General features: G+C 34.7%; 1 protein-coding gene across 1 annotated transcript in view; it reads left to right on the top strand.

The window, feature by feature from the left end:
* Positions 1-21,984, top strand: part of RYR2 (ryanodine receptor 2) — a 697,569-nt gene that overhangs the window by 236,033 nt on the left and 439,552 nt on the right. The window contains exon 3 of the mRNA XM_054694896.1: positions 5,018-5,122. Coding sequence (XP_054550871.1) covers positions 5,018-5,122 — 105 coding nt within the window. The remainder of the gene's footprint in view (positions 1-5,017; positions 5,123-21,984) is intronic.

Here is a 21,984-nt window from a genome sequence, read left to right as displayed (position 1 = left end):
AACTGCATGTGCCACCAGGGGAGGCCCTATTTATTTATTTTTTAAAGATTTATTTATTTATACAAGAACCGGGGTATAGGCCAGATGCGTGAGAGGGTGAGAGGATTCACCAGAGACAGAGCAGGGAACAGAATAGGCAGACTGACTGAAATACACTGCTGATGGGAGCAGTAGGCAAGACAGGAGAGGTCTGCTCGCCATGTGGGTATATCCACTGCCGGCAGGGATCGAACTGGCACTGCAGAGGCTGCAGACAGCTTCACAGTGCTGTGTTCAACTGCCTGCACCACCAGTTTATATTTTAATGAGAAGAAAAGACACACAGCCATGCCGCTAACTTAAGTATTTTTACCTTTGCCAAAGTAGACATAATCCTGATCAAATTGGAGTTTTTTCCTTATAAAAAGCATTATTAACCTCCTGCTTGCTTGCCCTGAGTGCTTTTCTGGTAGCCTAGCTATATATTTAGAAGATTGAAGTGCTTTCTCTGATATATTTTTGCATGAAAAATTAATATTATGTTTCATGTGTAAATGAGATAGCTGTGCATGCTGACTGCAGTTCTTAGTTGCATATTCTGATGTGGTCTATTTTGAAGCAAATGTAATATAAAGCCTAACATAAAAGGTTGTCTCTTATGATTTGGTACACTCTCATCACATCTAATTTTAAGGTTAAACAAAGTTCTTTCAAATTGAATTTTTTTTTAAAGATTGATTTATTTATTAATACAAGCACTGGGTACAGTCAGAGGCATGGGAGGGTAAAGGAATTCACCAGAGCCAGAGCGGAGAGAACAGGTAGAAGGACCGAAGTACACTGCTGAGGGGAGCAGCTGGCGTCAGGAGAGGTGTGCGCACCATGTGGGACCCTCGCAACCCAGTGTTCAACTGCTGCGCCACCAGGGAGGCCCAAATTGAATTTTTATAAATGAAGTTTCTCAGTATTGAGAACAGGTGGCAAATAAGGCACATGAAAAGATGCTTATGATCACTTACTATTAGGGGAATGCAAATCAAAACAACATTGAGATATCATTTCACTCTTGTGAGAATGACTGTTATCCACTCGATAAGAAGCAACAAATATTGGAAAGGATATGGAGAGATGGGAACCTATATATACAGTTAGTGGGAATATAAATTGGGGAAGCCTTTATGGAAAACAGTGTGGAGATTACTCAAAAATTAAAAGTAGAAATTTCATATGCTCTAGTTATCCCACTTCTGAGTTTTTACCTGAAAAATAAAAAAAATCACTAATTCAAATAGATCTATGCACTCCATGTATGTACTGTAGCATTATTTAAAATAGCCAAGAGTGGGAAACAACCTCTATGCCCATCAACTATGAAAGGATAAAGAAGACATGGTATACACACACATATGCGCAGTGGAACACTATACAGGTATAGAAAAGATGAATTCCTTCCATTTTCAATAGCATGAATGAACCTAGAGGGAATTATCCTTAATGAAATAAGCCAGATTAAAACAAACAAATACTGATTTCACTCATATGTGGTATATAGAAAAACAAGCAGATTAACTAAATAAATCAAAAATAAACTTTTGGACTATAAGTAATTTTTTTAGGAAGCTTTGGTGAATTTCTTTTTTTTACATTGATTTATTTTTTATTGATGTAATATTGTATTATATTATTGTACGAGCTTCAGGTATTCATCTTTGAGTATCAACACATGTTTACAGTACTTTATGGTGAGGATACATCTGGACTTTAGTGGTAAAATTTAAAGTAGTTTTCTTTAAAGGTAACAAGTTATGATAATAATTCTCTTAAAATAAAAGCATATTTTTTGAAAGCAAAAATTTTAAATGTTATTTAGAAAGTGCCTTATTTTGAAAACATATGAACCATTTGGTTGCATAAACATCTATTTGTGTTTTCAAGCACTATTTCTGCAGGATAGAATCCATTTTAGAACCGGTTATTAAGAAATGAGTGGTGCTGCATAAATGTCTCCAATGGAGAAAAATGATACGACTTAAAAAGCTAATGATACGGGCCTCTCCGGTGGCGCAGCGGTTGAGCGCTGGGTTGCAAAGCTGCCCGCGGCCTCTGCGGGCGCCGGTTCGATCCCCGGCTGCTCCCCGGCCACCGGAGGAGGGTCCCACATGGTGTGCAGACCTCTCCTGCCGCCCGCTGCTCCCTTCAGCAGTGTACTTCGGTCCTTCTGCCTGCTCTGCTCCCTGCTCTGGCTCTGGTGAATTCTCTCACCCTCCCGTGCTTCTGACTGTACCCAGTGCATGTATAAACCAAACAAACAAACAAATAATAAATAAATAAATAAGACATGCCTCTAGAAAATTAAAAAAAAAAAAAAAAAAAAGCTAATGATACAGGGCCTCCCCGGTGGCGCAGCGGTTGAGCGCTGGGTTGCGAAGCTGCCCGCAGCCTCTGCAGCACCGGTTCGATCCCCGGCTGCTCCCCAGCCACCGGAGGAGGGTCCCACATGGCGCGCAGACCTCTCCTGCTGCCCGCTGCTCCCCTCAGCAGTGTACTTCGGTCCTTCTGCCTGCTCTGCTCCCCGCTCTGGCTCTGGTGAATTCTCTCACCCTCCCGCGCTTCTGACTGTACCCAGTGCTTGTATGTATAGCAAACAAACAAACAAATAAATAGATATTTTTTAAAAAAAGCTAATGATACAACCTTCTTATTTTGTTAGATTATTGACAGTGTGATATGCATGTTACATGTATTTTTTCTTGTATTTTTTAAGAGGGTGATGTAATTCCTACCCCATTTTTCAGAAATGGAAACCAATGATTGGAAAGTTCAACAGCTAATAAGTAGTGAGGTCAAGATTCTTGCTTAGGTGATCTACCCTAGAATTCAAGTTCTTAACTATTATCAAATACTGATTTTAAAGCAATTATTGAATGTTCATCTGTAGTCAGTCCAGTGACGTGCTGGGGTCAGCTCTGATAGATGCCTGAGAGCTAGTAGTTAGGTATTGAGAAATTTCATGAGCCAGTTTGTAGACATGGATACTTTGAAATTAGAAAACACTGCAAATCAGGTGTCATTATTTTATTTTGAGAATTGGTTCTCTAGCATACTATTTAGTAACAGAGGACTCTGCCAGCACTACTTATCAAAGTCTACTTGTAAACCTTCACATTTTAAATGGGTATCAATGAAATAAATACTTCTACTTTTCACCAATTTTTTTTCTAGTAGCATTTGTCTTGATCTAAGAAATTGTAATTAGTATAGAGTTGATAAATGCAAAAGAATTTTTTCCTATATTTCATAGTAAAAGAGAACCTCTTAAATTCTAATCTTTTATCTGAGGGTTTTGAAAATCCTTTTCTGATCGCTAGTCACAAACAGGCTGTGTACAGATTTGAGGGGGTCTTTTGACCACTGGCTGAATTAGTCTGAGGAAGAAGGGAAAGAATTGGGCTGGGGATACAAAAATCCATAACAGGATAGAGATCTCCAGAGAAGGTATGTTCATTAAAAACATACAAAATGAAACAAAGCATGGGTCTAGGAATGTTTTGGGGTGGAAATAATCTGAGGGGTCTGATTCAATGCTTCTTTGATCATTTCAAAATAATTTTAATTTGGAACCCACCCTGGTACTTAATCTTTCCTTGAAACCATAAATCTTCATTCTCTGCTGATAAGAATCATTCTAGTTCATAGTCGTTTGTTGATTTTGACTATGAACCAGAGACACACTATGGGGGTTGGGGGCAGGAAAAGGAGGGTTTGGGGTCAAAATAAGGGGGTTGCAATTGTATGGGGAATATAAAAATAAAATTTAAAAAATAAATAAATAAAAATAAAAAAAGAATCATTCTAATAGTGCTGGTACAATTTAACAAATCCGTAAACATTATAAATAATAACTTTGATACATTGCATCAGGCTTTCAAATTTATGCTCTTGATGTTCTTCTTATGAAGAAGACATATTCTCACTTTCATTTTGTGTTTCATGTATTTATAATCTTCTATTATGAAAATCTTCCTGTGAGTATATTCCTCCCCTCAGCTGAATGGTCTGCTGAGTCCTGCCCATCTAAAACAAATGCCTAACTGAGTGGAAACGGATTTGTTCCTGATTGAGATAGTTTTCTCTAAATTGCTTATCAGTTTTTATCTTGATTCCTTCACCTCTTTGGTAGTTACCTTTTGGGTTTTGCATAATTTATGGGATTGTTAATCAGAATAAAACTTTAGATGAAGCAAGGAGAAGAATAAAAGAATGAATGAAAAAAAATAAAGCAACACGGATGCACATGGAAGTCAAATTACCACATCCCATGTGAGAAGGCAAATACAATATCCAACTTGAGTAAATATATTTGTGGATAAGAGAAGTCTGTGTGAATGAATATTTTATACCAACTCAATTTTATATTTCCTTAACTTTAATATTAACTTGAGGCAAGTATTTTTCTGTCCTTTTTAATGTTTTTGTTTTTTTTTTAAATCTTCTGACTGCTTGGTAGAAGATAATGAATGCTTGAGAGTCAGAGAAATCAACTTTTTGGTCCTGACTTGAAAAATGTAGTGGTTATACTTTGGAAAAGTAAGTTCACTTCGATATTTTCTTGTTTATATTCTTTGATAGTAATAATCCTTACCTTAGACAGTCACAAGAGTTATTGATAAAGCTCTGGTACAGGGCCTCCCCTGGTGGCACAGCGGTTGAGCGCGGGGTTGCGAGGCTGCCCACAGCCTCTGCAGCGCCAGTTCGATCCCCGGCCACTGGTGAGGGTCCCACAAAATAAACAAACAAATAAATAAATAAATAATCTATAGATAAAAAATCTGATTACTTGTAAGCTGTATAGACAACATATTTTAACGCTTTGGGAGCTTCTATTAGAGAATTGACAAACCCTCTTTTTCTGTGAATGCAACTGAAATATTAGGTAATTAGATCCGTATGCATGATGGTAATGATGGCGATGATGGTGATGATGATGATGATTATGATGATGTTGATAATGAAGGTGACTTTCCTTCTTTCCACACAGAATGTCCCCCCAGACCTCTCTATTTGCACCTTTGTTTTGGAACAGTCCCTCTCCGTCCGTGCCCTGCAGGAGATGCTGGCCAACACAATGGAGAAGTCAGAAGGGGCAAGTACTTAATTTAATGCAGTATTTTAATAAACTCAGTGACTATAGGAATTATTTTCTTCTTGCTGAAATAAGTCTATGCCTTTTACTTGTGATTTCCTTAAGTTTGACTTTTTGCTTTATTCGGCAGACCTGTGATGTCTTAAAGAACTTAAAAAATATTCAACCTCAAGGTGATCCATGTCATTGAGCTTCATGCTTATGTCTGTGGTTTAAAATGGAATCTTTCTTTGAACATTTGTGTGTTTTCTTACATTTTCAAGCTGTTCTTGTTACAATTTTAATTAGTTGCTTTATGCATGGCTATTTGTCATTAATCTTTATTTCATTTTTAAATGCCTCTAATCATATGACTATGTTCTAAGCTTTATGGCAAGTAAAATTTCATGGCACTCTTACATATATGAAGTAATGAAATTATGGTGATATAATTTTAGTCAATTGTAGTTTTGCAAACACCTAATCATTTTCTTTGGAAAATTGAAATTCTTGTTCTGTGTCCTAATCAGACATTTTTCTTTGATAGTTTATTTTAACCCTTTCAGTGACTTACTAGAACTGATTTTTGGACTAATAGCCATTCTTAGCCAATTCACTGAAGTTTAGAATTAGAAAGAATGAATGGTCAAATTTATATACTGGGTTTTGTGGGATTTTTTTTGTTGCTATAATTACTGCAGTGTGTGATTTAATAAACTGTACTATTTCCAGAAATGAAACTGTTATTGGTTGCTAGTTATTGTTTGGTCTGAATAAATGAAGAAATTAAAAAGTTACATGATTCAACAGAAAATGAGTGATAAATTATGATGTAATATAACTTCATCAGTATTATTGATTTAAAAATTTTAATGTCACACACAGCTAAGGACTTTAATTGGTTTGCATATCATTACATTGCTGAGTATGGAGAAACTGGTGATTTTTATTTTGTATTAGACTAATAACTTATTTTATGAAAAATCCAAATATGTTATATGTATTTTTTAAAAATAAATTTCATTTTTATATTCCCCATACAATTGCAACCTCCTTATTTTGACCCCAATCCCTCCCCTCCCCGCCCCCTACCCTCCATAGAGTGTCTCTGGTTCATACTTTTGTGTTGATTTTGATTTTCACTTTCTTATAGTTGTTCATTTTCCTGGTCCCTTATTTAAGTTTTCTAGATTCCTGCTATGAGTGAGACCATCCAGTATTTTTCTTTTTCTTTCTGGCTTAAAATACTTTTGGTGACAACAAAATTTGAAGTTATTGTACTAAACGATATAAAATTTGTCTTCAAAATTTCTATTCTTAAATAAAAAACTTTTAGAATACGCTTAAAGAGGAGTGCAACATTTCTCAGTTCAACTAGTTTAAGCCATCCTGACTTTTAAACACCCTGAAATAACCCATCCTGATTTTTAAACACCACCAAAATATGTCAACGTTGAAAATCAAATATTTTTACCAAAAAAAATAATTTTTCTTTTACATAGGTATCTAAGAAAGTGTCCATAATTTTTATATTCATTACTAAGCATTTCCCACCTAAATTTAACACCTTTGAAAATATGGTTTATCTCTCCAAATCATAGGGTTTGACTAGGTAAGCTCTATATTTTCTCTGTATATCGGGAGCGTTAGAAATACTGTTTAAAGATTTATGTTTTTAAGATACTGATGCCGCTGTGTGTGTTACAGTGATCACAGTTGGTGCTGCTGCCGCTTTTCACCCTCGTAATCACCATGAGTTCTTATCTCGTGAAGCAGTAAAAAGGAATTCACAGGCTTTTCAGACTTGTAAGCAGAGAGAAGCAAACTTTGTCTTAGATGCCCTATAACTCAATACTTCTTAGCTACAATTTCTGGATGACCCAGAAATTTTATTTTTATTATTTAGTGGAATTTCTGTTTTTCATTTACTTGAATTTTATTTTGAGAGGTTTCTCTATCTAGAAATTTTTTTTATCAGGAATTAAGTAGTACTTTATGTGATGTGTCGACCACAGTTTTATAAAGTCCAGCATAAATCCCATAAGCCTTCGATTAGAAAATATAAATTGAGAAAAAGGTGCTACAGAAATAGAATATTTTTCATTCAGCTGAATCTGACTTTTATACTAGTAACTTTTAGGAAGAAGCTACTGTCAGTTAACTCAAGGAGATACTATATAGAGAAGTTTTGATTATATTCAGGAGTTACAGTCAAAATATTAAAAATGAATTAGGCACAGGCATCAATTAATTAGAATTAACCTCAGCTGTAACACTGGAGGCAAGATCCTGTGGCAGTTTGGGGATAGTCTGAGCAATTTGGAGATAGATCTGGAGGTAGTTAGGGTTAGGGTAATTGGGTCAGAACCATTTACCAAGAGGCATAACAATCCCCCACTTTGATACCATTTTAATCATATTAGAGCAGACTGGCTAAACAGCATGTCTGATTACATGTGATCAATGGATGCTGCTGGTACTTGTAGGAATGAAGTGTATGGACTCTGTAGGTATTTACATTCTCTTTCCTACTGTCACATATGTCTCCTTTGAATTCATTATGGAAATTTATGACAAAGCATTTATCAAGCAAATTGTCACCTCCAACTTAATAAGTCATATGCAGTAAATTTGCTTAAAGGAAAATCACTTTAATAGGATGAAATGTATTGGCCGAGTGAAGTTAATTCTCATGAAATCATTTCTTTCCTTCTCAGTTAAAAATATAGCAAAAAGAAGCTTTGTATTATGTGATTCCCCACTCTTTCCTAATTAATTTTATAAAGCTTTATTCTTTTTCATAATTCTTTCTAAATTCATGCAATTCAATAAATCAAATAATATTGATACTATTTAATGCCACACATCTTGTCATAGGTACATGGGAATATAAACACATTTGAATACAACAAGGGAAAGAACTTTCCACTAGAACTATGCCTTTTCTTTTTGTGGTTAATACCATTTGCTTGTTTTCTTGAGTCTCACTGATTAAAGGAATGTTTTTCAGAAAACCTGGCAGCAAAATCTCAATGTCATTTATGTCAAAACAAATCATGGAAATTACTTATAACAAAAGGTGATGGAATGGGAAGCATGTTACTAATTTATGATACTTGGATTCCATAGAGTTGCTCATTATGACTATAAATAAAATAGATAATATTTTTGTTACTTAAAAATACCCCAAAAGTCATCATCTCAATATTAAATAAGTCAGGACCTGTGTGTCTTAGTAGCTTCTAATAGAGCCTTTTAAATCCGGAGGGTGAAGACAATACACAAAACAAGAAGGAGAAAGGACTGCTGGGGAAGTGTCCATTTCTTGGCCAAGTTTCGTCTGGACTTCCATATACACACGTCCTTGCTTCTGTTCTTCCTTCTGTTCTCCTCTGGGTTATATGTGGCTTTGTGTGCCTTGTCTGCTTCTGAATCCACCTCTGTCTTTCTCTTCTCACCATTCAGATTTATTTTCTATGGTAATATAGTATAATAGGGCAAGAAATACAAAAGACTTTGTAGTCATAGAACTGTTTGAGAACCATTTCTGCCATAGATTTGCTCCATGGTTTTGGGAAAGGTAAGTCTTTATCATCAGGTTTAGTGATTATTAAATGATGGTGTTTATAGAATATTTAGCAGATATTTATTATTTTGTTTTACTTATTTTTTTTTAATATCTGTATATATACTTCTTAGATGAACTATTGCTAATCTCTCACTTCCTTTTCCGGGCATTGGAAAGCTCCTTTTCTGTTATTTTTACTGATCTAGATGCTCTACTACATACTCCCCACTTACGATCTCACCTCACTACTCACATGAGCACATGGTGCTGCCAGTTTAATTACGACACAACTGTGTTAAAAAATGAGTTGATGTTAGTGTTTGCTTCTTTCTATGTGTGCTCTAGTTAGTAAAATTTAATAATTCAGGTGATCTTATGCTGTTGGCTCCCTACTTAATATACTTTAGTTAATTCAAAACCATTTTGATGATGCTTTCTCCATACATACTTTTTATTTATTTATTTATTTTTTTTTTTAAAGATTTGTTTTATTTATTTATTTATGCAAGCACTGGGTACAGTCAGAAGCGCGGGAGGGTGAGAGAATTCACCAGAGCTAGAGCGGGGAGCAGAACAGGCAGAGGGACCGAAGTACACTGCTGAGGGGAGCAGCGGGCGGCAGGAGAGGTCTGCGCGCCATGTGGGACCCTCCTCCAGTGGCCGGGGAGCAGCCGGGGATCGAACCGGTGCTGCAGAGGCCGCGGGCAGCTTCGCAACCCAGCGCTCAACCGCTGAGCCACAGGGGAGGCCCTCCATACATACTTTTTAAATGTGTATTTCAATTTGATTCTATTTCCTAGAGGCACAGTTATGAAGATGTGATTTAGTATAGTAGAAAGAATTTTGTTTTTGGATTCTGAAGTTTATTGAAAATTCTTAGGTTTTCAGATTTTGTAATGACTCATTTGTTGATAGACATTGCTTTGGATTAATGCCAGAAGTGTATTAATGGCTTACTTGGATGTTTTATTGGGGAGTGTACATTTCAAAATAACACTGACTAGCCTTTCTGGCTTTTGCTTCAGTTTTTTTCTACGAGAATTATAGAACCCTGTGGCTTTTGACTTTGACTTGTGGCCACTTCACTGTTAGTCTCTTGGTTGTTAGTGGATTGTATATTGGATGAAGGATAAAAACTAAAATTAAGCTAGTATTTCCCCTGAACACCTTGTTCTTCGATAGGGAGGTAAATTGAAATTTGTAATCCAGGTGATTGTGATTTGTATCATTCAAGCAGTTTATGTCATATATTTTCCTCATTATTATTGGTAGTAATTTAATTTAAATTGCAAATGATATTTTAGCAATCTGAAATTCAGGATGTAACAGAGTAAATATTATTTAGTTATAGTAAAATCTTTCAGTTCCAATCATTCATTATTTTAATGTCATTTTTGGAACATTTAGAAAGTATTCTTTACAAGACTGTGGCTAGAGAGATGAATAATAAGTGAATTTTGCTCTCAAAGAGAAGAGGTTGAGAAAAACAATTCTAGTACAACTTGATGTGTGTTATCATAGAAATGTATGTGATTATATTACCAGAATGAAGAAGGAATTATGTGTGTTGAACTTACTCCTTTGAGCTTCCTTTGGACTTTCTACAGTCATTTCTGAGACATGTAGAATTAATATTAAAACTACTAATATAAGACTCATTAAAAGTTTTTCTTTTAGGAACAACTGGATTCTATGAGGCTATTGTTTAGAATTCTAATAGAAAATAGGACTTGTCAGGAAGACAATACATAAAATGTCCAGGCATATTCTTAAAATGATTTTTACGGTTCAATTTGCTAAAATGGTTCACCATTTCATATGAAATCCTAAGAATGTTTTGTATTTCTACATCATAGTCTGTTTTTAATTAAAGGTATAATATATTGCAGTGATTACATTACTAACAAAGATAGATATCAGAATCAGACATGTCCAGTTTTTATGAATAATGAAGTTGTAGAATGTAGAGTATTATTAATATAGTTTTGCTATTCTTCTAATAAAATTTCTGCCTTTTAAAGTCATACTCTGAGAGGGCCTCCCCTGGTGGCGCAGCGGTTAAGCGCTGGGCTGCGAAGCTGCCTGCAGCCTCTGCAGCGCCAGTTCAATCCCCAGCCGCCGGCGAGGGTCCCACATGGCGCGCAGACCTCTCCTGTTGCACGCTGCTCCCCTCAGCAGTGTATTTTGTCACTCTGCCTGTTCTGTTCCCCACTCTGGCTCTGGTGAACTCTTTCACCCAGTGCTTGTATAAATAAATAAATAAATAAATCTTTAAAATAAAAAAAGTTAAAAAAAATAATTAAAAAAAATAAAGTCATACTCTGAGAGTATTCAAAATTCATGAAGAAGCAACTGGCTGAACTTACTGGTAAATGAGTTTTATAAAAAATATATTTTTAAAACATTAAAGCATCAGAAATGAGTTTTACAAAATGCATTTATCAAACATTGAACCATAAGTTTTGGGCAAATAATTGCATTTAAGATCATTTTATATAAATGCAAGAGTAAAAGATGAATTTCAAGGCCATCTTTTTCCATTTCCTAGTGGCTAAACACATCCAAACTCCGTGAATCTTATTCCTGGAAAGCATAGGCAAGTTGCTTAACTTTCCTGTGCCTCAGTTTTCTCATTCATAAAGTGAGGAATGATAGTAGTGTTGTTGAGAATTTAATAATTTAATATAAACTAAGTGTATAGAACAATTCTGACAATAGGAAATGCTCTAGCTATGCTATTATCCCTGTTACTGAATTTTTGCTTTGGTGTGACTGAGTAAGCCCCTACCCTTTTAGAGAAGACAACTGTAAACTTGGGACCAAATATTCAAAACAAATCAAAGCAAACCACTAACCAAACAACAACCCCTGTTCTCTCTCCCTCCCCCCACCCCCAGTTGCCAGAGGGCTCTGGAGAGCTGAACAAATGCAGGCAGTCTGGAAAGGAGTCAGACTTGGAAAATGGGACTGATGTAGATAAGTTTGCCATTTTTACTGCTTTAAGTCTGACGGTTGAAGGAAGTCAGTCCTAAATGGCAGTTAAAACTTGGAATGAACATGCAGCTCCTCTGAAGACACAATTGGAAAGTCAAGAAGTCTTTGGCTATTGCTCACACCCTGTTTGTGAGGCACATATGAATTCAAGTGCCATTGCTAAAGACAATAAGGAATTGAGACTTGTGCTGCCACCCAGCAGTTTTCAGTCTGAGTCCCACCTATTTAATTGCCTGTTAAAACAAACACCTCAACATTCTTTAGAGTAGTATAGCAGAATCCATAATTTCATCAGTATAATAGGACAGGATGCAATCTGCAATTGTTTAACATACAAAGAAATGTAAATATTTCTGTCAAAAAAATAAAGACAACCAAGAGCAGCCCCCAGAGATTCTACTAGACAAGAAATTAAAGCTGCTATTGTTACTGTATTCAATGAAGTAAAGGAAAATTGCTTATGGTGAACAAAATGACCAAATCTTCAGCAGAGAAAAATTATTCAAAAAAACAAAATGGAATTTTGGAACCTGGAAACTATACTATATGTGAAGATCACATAGCTAAGAAATGGTAGAACTGGGCTCTGAATCTGTATCCACTGGCCTCTAATGTCTATGCTTTAAACTCTTTCCTATGGATAATCCATGTAATAAGAGAAGAGCAAAGGAAGAGCTTAGATGTCACTATTAAAGCCATGGAAAGAACAGGAGAATGATGGCATGGAGGCTTTGGGAAATTATAGTCAGAGATTGGAGAGATAGTGAAAGCAACACATTATCACAAAATTGGTGTCTTAAAGCACCATAAATATATTATCTAGCAGTTCTTGACATCAGACATCTAAAATCAGTCTCACTGGGCCAAAATCAGTGTCCACAGAATTGCATTCCTGTGGGGGCTCCAACGAGGAATCTATTTCCTTGATTTTTCATTATTACATTCCTGGTTATGGTCCATTCTCCATCTTCAAAGCCAGTGACATCCTACTGCGTAATGTACTTATAGTTTCTGGAGATTAGGCTGTGGACATATTTAGGGTACTGTTATTTGCCTGCTTCATCATGGGAATATAGAGTTGTAAGATATAGACAAGATCAAGTGAAAATCAGAAGTATTTAGTTGAATAATGACAGGCAAGTGTACTTTGTGACTAGTTTTCCAGACAGTATGAATTTCAGTCTATCTTCTATGTAATACTAGTTCATAGATTCACATACATTTTATATTTAAAAAGATTTTATTCTCTCAAGAATTTTCAGTATTTGTTGATTCCAAGAGTAGATCTTAATTTTTGTTATATTCTTATTCTTTTGGTATTATGGTTTATTTGTGTTCAGTGGCTTTACATTTAAAAGATTATTTCTTCAATTTCTCAGGCTAAAGATAAAAAATTGAAAGTTTATGCTGTGTCCATCCTGGTCGAGTTTTACACTGATTATTTTTTTTACTTCTTTTCTCTTCATTAAAGTAAACTGGGCAAAGGAAGAGCTGACAAACCTTACTTGTGGTTCATATTTATATAGATTGTGTTCCATATGTTATTAAAAATAAGCTTCTCAAATGACTGGGTTAATTACTCACTGGAAAAAGTAAAGCTTATTTAAAAGCTTGATATTGTTGATCTGTTTTCCAATACTTTACTGCTCTGCATAAATTACATCTCCATTAAAATGCATAATTAAATAATTAGGACACAAATCTGTGATTATACTTTAACACAGACTGGGCAGTACATACCTGACTTGAAAAGACCAGAGCCAAAGATGAAACAGGGCTACTATTCAATAAAGAGAAATAATACGATGCTTGAAATTTTTACTTGTGCTTTAGCAAGATGCCTATCTGAAATATCATAGGGACCCAATTAATTATATTTATATTTATCTGCCATTTATCTATTCCTTCATTTCTTTATTTGATTAATAGTATGGTAAAAGTAATTCATGCATATAATAATAAAAAATTAATGCAGTAAAACTCACTTATATTTCAGTTTAAATTTGGATTCTATAACCAGTATCATCTTTTCTTAGCCCAGTAATACAGAAGAGTATAAAATGAAAGTAACTTTATTCATAATCCTCCCTTCCCTTGAAAATAAATACAGCTAAAATATAGGTTTATATTCATCTAAGCATTATGTTTGCAAGTATTTTTACCTAAGTCAGATCATAGTATAGGCTGTTGTGTCATCTTTTACAATGAAAGTATATTGAGGTACTATTGTGAATTTGTGGGTTCGTGATATACAGAAATAAATAAAAAGGGATCCATGTTCTTGGTGAAGTTAGCAATCTCATAGTAAAGAGAAAAGGTAAAATAAGGGGGTGCAAGTAGTTTAATGGGAGCTCCTGTTTACTTACCCCATTCTACTCCCCCTATATATATAGAAGGGCCTACAAACCCTCATAAATGACTCTTGTCTCGAAAAGGTAAAAAGCCTTAGAAAGCTTCTAGAATAGTCTCTTTATAGTAAAGACGACATGATATTATTACCAGCAATTTATATTGAAATGCAATTCCCTATCTTAACATTTTATTTTAAGAGTCTTATTGCTGAGGAATATTCCTGCTAAAGCATCAATGCCACTTTGGGAATGGAGCTATAATGTCAATAAATTAATGAATTTATTAACCTGATGTGGTCATTAGCTAGCATCTGGTCTAAAGCCTCTGTATATAAAACTACATTCCTGTCCTTCATGTATGAAATTGCAACAGTGATTAAAAAGGTGAATGTGATTGTCATCTCCTACAGGGCATAGCTAAAAGTATTCACTGAGCAACAGCTGTTCATCTCCCACTTATCTGAATGTGGACTTTTGTCTGTAGTTGCAATATCTAACTTCTATTAAAAGAAGATTTTTCTAAAAACTAATTAATACAAAGTAAAAATCAAACTCAACAAGCAACTATAAACCAGAGACACACTACCCCTGGGCGGGGGAGGTGGGGAGAGGAAGGATTAGATTAGGGTCAAAGTAAGGGGGGGGTGCAATTTTATGGTGACTATAACCAAAATGAAAATGCATACATTGTGCAAAAATGAAAAAATGATGTAAGAATTATATAAAATAAAATATTTATAAAACAAAAACAACAAAAAAAAGATTTTTCTCATTGTCTTTCAGTTTGTAGAAACACTGCTTTCTACTCCAAAGCTAAGGATACTATTTATTTCTACGTATTTGAATGACGTGGTTTCCAGAGACTAACAGCATCAAACTCAATAAGGAGGCCAATTTAATCAATGTGTAATTTAATCACCATGGCACAGTTATGCACTGTTTTAGATTATGAATCTTGAATGTATAGATTATATTTGATTAGTGTCATTTACTTTGGATATCTTCCTCAGATTTTTCCTGTATTTAATATAAAAATAGTGTTTTCCTGTGTAAATACTTGATAGCAAATGAATCAGGGGGTACGTTTATGTGCTAACCTGGATTTATGAGTGTTTAAAGATATTCATAACCTGTTAAACCAATAGTCCTCTAATTATTTAGTCTTAAAGTTTCTCATTTTATTTTCTTAATACGTTCTAGTCTAATCTGATATAATAGTTCCTTCTGTTACCACTTTGTAGCAAATGTGCCACCCCATTGCTTGCCCCCAACTAGAGCTCATTCTTACCTTACTTGAGTTTTCTCTGAAGCAAAGGATACTCTAACACACTATTTCTGGTTTCATTTTTACTTTTCTATGGATTGCCTCTTCCCCATTCGTGTGTAAAGTCCTTGAGGACAGACCTTTTGGTCTGTTGCATTCACCGCTGCACCACTGACATTTAGGACAATGCATATGTGAATCTGAAATATCCAGTAAATATTTACTGACTTGAGGGATTGATTGCAAGATAGAATTTATAAAATCAAGGGCCTGGAAAAATGCCAGAATTTCTGTTTCTGCTACACTGGTTATACACTCTTGAACACAAGATAGAACTTTTGCCTGTTAAGAATAGCTGATTTTCACGTTGCCTCGCTGTTGTGGGAGAAAAGGATTATATTTGGAAGGGTAAATGAGAAAATAACTTTTAGAGTGTTTGGAACCGCAATTCTTTGTTTGTTAAGTCTAGTCTGGGTTAACACCTGTTGTCATTTCCTCATTTCATAATCCAAAGTGTCCCAGTCTGGATGAGAAATTATATGCCCTTCCCCAGTCATGGTGCCTTTAAGAATCAAAGAAAAGTCATAGAAACTTTCACCAGAGGAGAAAAAAAAAATGCAGATAATATGCACACATACAAAATCTTTCATGTAGTTTCAGATCTGAAGATCTAAAAGGTGCCCAAATATCTTTTTGTATGTGTGGCCACATTCTCTCAGAAGTTACACTTTTTTACAACTAATCTTGGAGCCATGAGTGAAGAACAAAAAGGATTTGAGAGACCAAAGGGGTGTTATTTTGACAGCTAGTATCAAGTCAGTGTTAGCGATATAGCGGGATTTTGTTCACATGAATTCTGAGATAATGTTGAGGCCGTTAGCGCTAAGACTGCATGGAACTGTGGTAGAGTGTTCTTTACTGAAACAGGAACCCCCTTCATCCCCTATTATTAATATCTTGGACAGGTTTGGTGCATATTCTGTAAGTTTCATGCTGTATATTCTGTAAGTTTTGACAAATGTATGATGTCATATAGTCACTATTACTGTGTTACGCAGAAGAGTTTACTATCCTAAACACCCTCTGTGCACCTGAGGGGAGAAATCAAATATTTCACAAAAATGAACATGATGTAAGAAGATTAAAAAGTTTAATAAAAAAGTAAAATAAAAAGATAAAAGTTCCCTGTGCTTCATCTATTCATACTCTTGCTCCCAAACCCCCCAACCACTAGAAACCACTACTTGTTTTACTGTCACCATTGCCCTTCTTTCTCTAGAATGTCACATTTTTCATACTGAGTTTTTGATCTACCACTATGCATGTAAGTTTCATCTATGTCTTTTTCTAATGTGAAGAATATTTTGGTTGATCCCAAGTTTTGGATATTATGAATAAAGCTGCTATACACTTGTTGTAGGTTTTCATGGAGGTTTAAGCTTTTGACTCCTTTGAATAAATGCCAGGAGTGTGATTGCTAGATCATAGGTTAAGAATTGTTTGTTTATTTTTGTAAGGAACTGCCAAACTGTATTTCAGAATGACTCTACCATTTTGATCCAGCTAACAGTGTTAGAGAGTTCCTGTTGCTCTGCATCCTTGTCAGTGTTTAGTGCTGTCACTTCTGGGATTTTAGCCATTCTAAAAGGTGTGTAGTTTAATTTGTAATTTTATTTTAATTTTTAATTCCCTGATGACATATGGTGTTGAGCATCTTTTCATAAACTTATTTGCCATCTGATACCTTCTTTAATGAGATCTCTATTCACATTTTTTGCTGAGTTTTTAATTGGGTTGTTTAGTCTCTTTTTGTTGAGTTTTAATAGTTCTGTGTATGTTCTAGATATGAATCCTTTTATTTATATATTTATATATATGTTTCACAAAGATTTTCTTCAGTTGTGTCTTAGCTTTTAATTAAGCTGAAATTGTCTTTCATAGAGCAGAAGAGTTAATATAAATGAAATCTGAAGTACTAATTTTTCTTTCAGGGAGCATGCTTTTGGTGTTCTAGAAAGTCACTACCAAGCCCTAGGCCATCTAGATTTCTACAGTGTTATCTTCTAGGTGTTTCATAGTTCTGTATAAAATGGTTAAGCTTGTGATTTGTTTTCAGCTAATTTTTGTGAAGGGTTTAATGTCTGTGTATAGATCCAGGTTTTTTTGCAAGTGGATATGTAGTTGGTCTAGTACCATTCGGTGAATAGATTATCCTTCCATTGAAATACCCTTTGCTCCTTTGTCAAAGATCAACTGATTGTATTTGTGTTCTATTTCTAGGCTCTCTATTAAACTTCTTTGATCTCTTTGTCTCTTCCTTTGCAATACCACATGGTTTTGTAGCTTTTCAGCAAGTCTTGATGTTGGGTAGTATCAGTTTTCTAACTTTATTCTTCTCCTTAAATGTTGTGTTGGCTGTTTTGATCCTTTTGCCTTTCTTTATACACTTGAGAATCAGTTTATCAATAATCACAAAATAACTACCTGGGATTTTGACTGGTTTACATGGAATTGTTTTGTTAAAATCCTTTTATCCTTTTTTGCGCCCAATTTTAATAGCAAACAGATCTGGGATTTATTTGAGTTTTTTATTATATGGAATTTATTATTATTTATAATATATCCATATAGCATTTATTTAAGATTAATATTTAAGTTGATACTTTCCCAATAGTTAAGTAATAGTCCTGTCATTATTTATGACTGATAATTTCTTTTTTTATGTATTGTGAGGCCTTCTTAGAAATATAAATTCATATATCTCTGGATGAGAGATGTGTAATTCTATGCTAAGTTCTGTGTCTCACTCTTATTGTGCCCAGATTACTGACTTAATCATTGCAGTTTGGAAATGTTTTAATACTTCATAGGGCTGATTCCAACTCATTGCTTTTTGCCCACTCTCAAATTGTTCATAAACATCTTGATTATTTGTTTTCCCAAATGAATTTATTTATGGTATTTAATTGAACTTAGTAATTCTGATAGCAGCCTATGAAGAGATCTACTATATTATCTCTTTAGCCCTCATCCATTTTAATTTGTTGACTTTAAAGCTTATGCAAGAGTCAATTTAACATATTCTGTGCTTAGAGAGAGGAGTATTGGTAATTTTGAGGCAGGAAGTGTGTATATGTTCCTGAGGATTTGGACAAATTCAGAAAGCAATTTAAATAGCATTACAGGAACTGGTCCTATTCTAAAATAGGAATAATTTAGGAAGCAGTAGATCTTAGTTTGCTATTACCTACTTCAAACTTTATAAGAAAATATTCAAACTTTTTGAATGAAAATTCTAAAACCCTTTCCTAATTTAAGTCAAATGTGTTAGTGTGGAAGATTACTAGGTTTATTGTACTATGCTTAAGTCTGTTTCATTCTTTGACAGAGCCAAAAAATGTGAGGGTTCTGCCATATTAACACAGAAATCTAAATGAACCCAGGAAATTGGGATAACAGATAATACAGCGAATTACTGAATCACAAAAATAATTTTGCTTAATAAGTTTTGCCTAATAAAAATCATTTGCCTAATAAGTTCATGGGGAGCCTCCCCTACCCCCAAGCTGACTGAGGAATGGATTTTGTGGTCTCAGTTTAAAATGCAAATCATATTACATATTTCAGAATGGAGAGATGCTTATTTTTCTTATTTATAATTTCTTTAACATTAGCACCATATCTGTTTGTCCTAATTTAACATTTTATATTTTCATTAAAAGTACTTGGCTTGCTCCTGAAAGCCATGCTGGGAAGTGCTCCTGAGGTGGATGCCTCAATTTGTGAGTCTAGAGAATCCTTAATTCTGATATACATATGAAAAAGAATATAGAGATAAGAAAAAAATCCCTTGCTAACTAAAATGCTAGAGTTGTAGGGGAGAAAGCAAGTATAAAGGTCCTTAACATAGTACCTATGGTAACAGGTTTCCAATAAAAGTGTTTCCCATTCCACTGATAAGGGACACACTCACTGCCTTTTGAAATGTAATTGACCCATCTAAATGCCAGTGTTTTTGTAAAAGCTTATAATGTGGACTTAAAAAACTCCTTGAGAAATGAAAACATTTTGTTTAGTGCAGCAGGATCTTGCTGTGAAGAGAATGAAAACTTGAGCTAATTATAGGATTGTCTGTAAATGCAAAGGTTAGTTTATATTTGAGACCCATTTTTCTCCCTACAGTGTAGACCATCTATTGTAAAAACAGTGTATGCTTTAAGATGTAAATATGGAATGGGAAACAATGAATTTCATCTAATATTTAACACTGTACCATAACTCTTATTAAAATAGCATTCAGGGGCCTCCCCTGGTGGCGCAGCGGTTGAGAGCTGGGCTGCTTAGCTGCCGGCAGCCTCTGCAGCGCCGGTTTGATCTGCAGCCACCAGTGAGGGTCCCACATGGCGCGTCAGGTCAGACCTCTCCTGCTGTGCCCACTGCTGCCCTCAGCAGTGTGTTTCATCACTCTGCCTGTTCTGTTCCCCCCTCTGGCTCTGGTGAATTCTCTCACCCTCTCGCGCTTCTGACTGTACCCAGTACTTAGATAAATAAATAAATAAATCTTTAAAAAAAAAAAATAGCATTCAATTTATACTTGCTTTTGTAAGTGTGCCAGAAGGAAAATAGACAACTCTGAAACCTATATGATAAAGACCACAAGACTGTACACTTTCTCATGTGTAAAATAAAATATTGTAGGCCTTTTATTAAATATGTCTAGTAATTAGTCTAAAAAGTGTTCCTTGTAAAATGGTAGTCTGGCCACTTTTTTGGAAACAAATAGCTAGGTAGAAAGGATTCTATGTATAATATGTATTTGGGGGAGAGAAGGAGGAAGGAATTTGGCTAGATTAAAAACAAAGTCATTTTATTTTGAATCTTTTAGTGTTTGAAAGAGTTAGAGAAAAATTTCAGTTCTTCCATTCTAAATTTCAGTACATGAGTACTCTAGTTGAGGAAAGACAAGAGCAGCAAACCAGAAAGTTTTAAAGGTTTAAGTTAAAAGAAACTAAAGAATTACAAAATTATTTTGTTTGAAGGCATTGGAAGCATCTATGGTAGACAAGACTTGCAAGAGCCCAAAACCCAGAAATCAGAGGTATATTGAGATGGCCTAACATTCTGTAAACAATTTTCCTCTTTGGGCATTTACTGAGTAGTATTCTGGGCAGAGAATGAGGCAGAAAAGTCTGCAAAGGTTTATATTGTGTCAGGTGTCTGCAGAGACAAAAGTTATGGTTTGGGTATGCCAAAAATGTCAGAACTTAAAGATTTAAGATCTTGAAGGAAAGATTTTCCCCCTCAAGACATTTTCTTTTTCTTTACTGTATTAGAAACAAGCTAAGAAGCTTAGTAGAAAGTTCAATATTACACTAATGTGATTAAATACTATTATACATTTCAACACTAATAATGTCTTTGAGATGTAATTGTGATGGGAAGGAGTAGAGGACTTGGTGATCATTCCAGGCTCTCAGGTGAGACCCCTGAAAATTTCACGCACTGTGAGAAGGGTAAACCGTAAGTAGTATGAATCCTGCAAGTATAAAACAGGCTTAAGTCTGCTCAACTCCAAATTGGATTGCAGTGATCTGTTCATCTTCTAGCAGCTAGCCTTAAATAGTCCTCTCTGAAAGAAACATCATCTGTCATATATATATGGATATATATATGTAAATTTAATACACAAATCTGACATACAGTAAAAAATGTTGTTAAGCATACAAAGAATTAGGACCAAAAGAGAAAACCTAACAATAGCTATAGACCCAGAGGTGATACAGATTGGCATTATCAACTATAGACTTTAAAATAATCATGTAATGTATGATGAAAAATCAGTAGAATTTTGAATACTAACATATATGGTAAGTAAAATAAGATGTTATGTGAGTTAAATAGTAAGTGGGAAAAAGTTGAATGGATTAGTGAACTATAAAAATTGGTGAAAAAAAATTTATAGACTGATACAGAGAAGAGAACATGGAAAATAAAGAAGGAAATGTTAAGAGACGTATGTTTACTGGTTGTAGTAATAAAGTATGACATGTGATTGATTTCCAGACTGGGGCAGAGGCAATATTTGAAGATTTAATAGTACATAAGTTTAACAAAATTAATGAAATACATTAATTCACAGATTCAAAAAGCTCTACAAATTCATGTACCATAGTAAAACTGCTGAATACCAGAAAAAGAAAAAAATAATTAAAGCTACTAGATGTGGGGAAATCATAAAACCTGACTACACCATAGAAAACCATAAGCCAGAAGACAAAGGCATTGTAGCTTCAATGTGGGGAAAACAATCACTAACTCAGAATTCTCTGTTAGCTAAAATATCCATCAAAAAAACTTAAATAATTTCCAGGCAAACAAAAGTTGACATAATTTGGAGATAGGAGGTAGAGTTCTTCAGGCAGCAGGGAAATACAACCTCATGGGATAAAGTAAACACAGAAAGAAAAGAGACTACGGGTAAATATGTTGCCAAATATAAATTAATGCTGACTCCACAAAACAGTCATGTGAATATTTCACGGGGCTCAAAAAATATGTGCAATTAAAATGCCTGAAAATAATAATACAAATGATGGGAGTGTACAAAGTCGCTAAATGTGTTCTGAAGACCTAACATTTCCTGGAAAGTGGTAATGTTACGAATTTGTATTTAAATTATGAAATGCTTCGTATGCCTGTGTAATCT

This window comes from Talpa occidentalis, unplaced genomic scaffold, assembly GCF_014898055.3.
Source record: "Talpa occidentalis isolate TD23 unplaced genomic scaffold, MPIMG_talOcc4v2.1 talOcc4.14, whole genome shotgun sequence".
In the NCBI taxonomy this organism is placed as follows: Eukaryota; Metazoa; Chordata; class Mammalia; order Eulipotyphla; family Talpidae; genus Talpa; species Talpa occidentalis.
The sequence above is the reverse complement of the archived record's forward strand: the minus strand, read 5'-3'. Positions and strand labels throughout refer to the sequence as shown.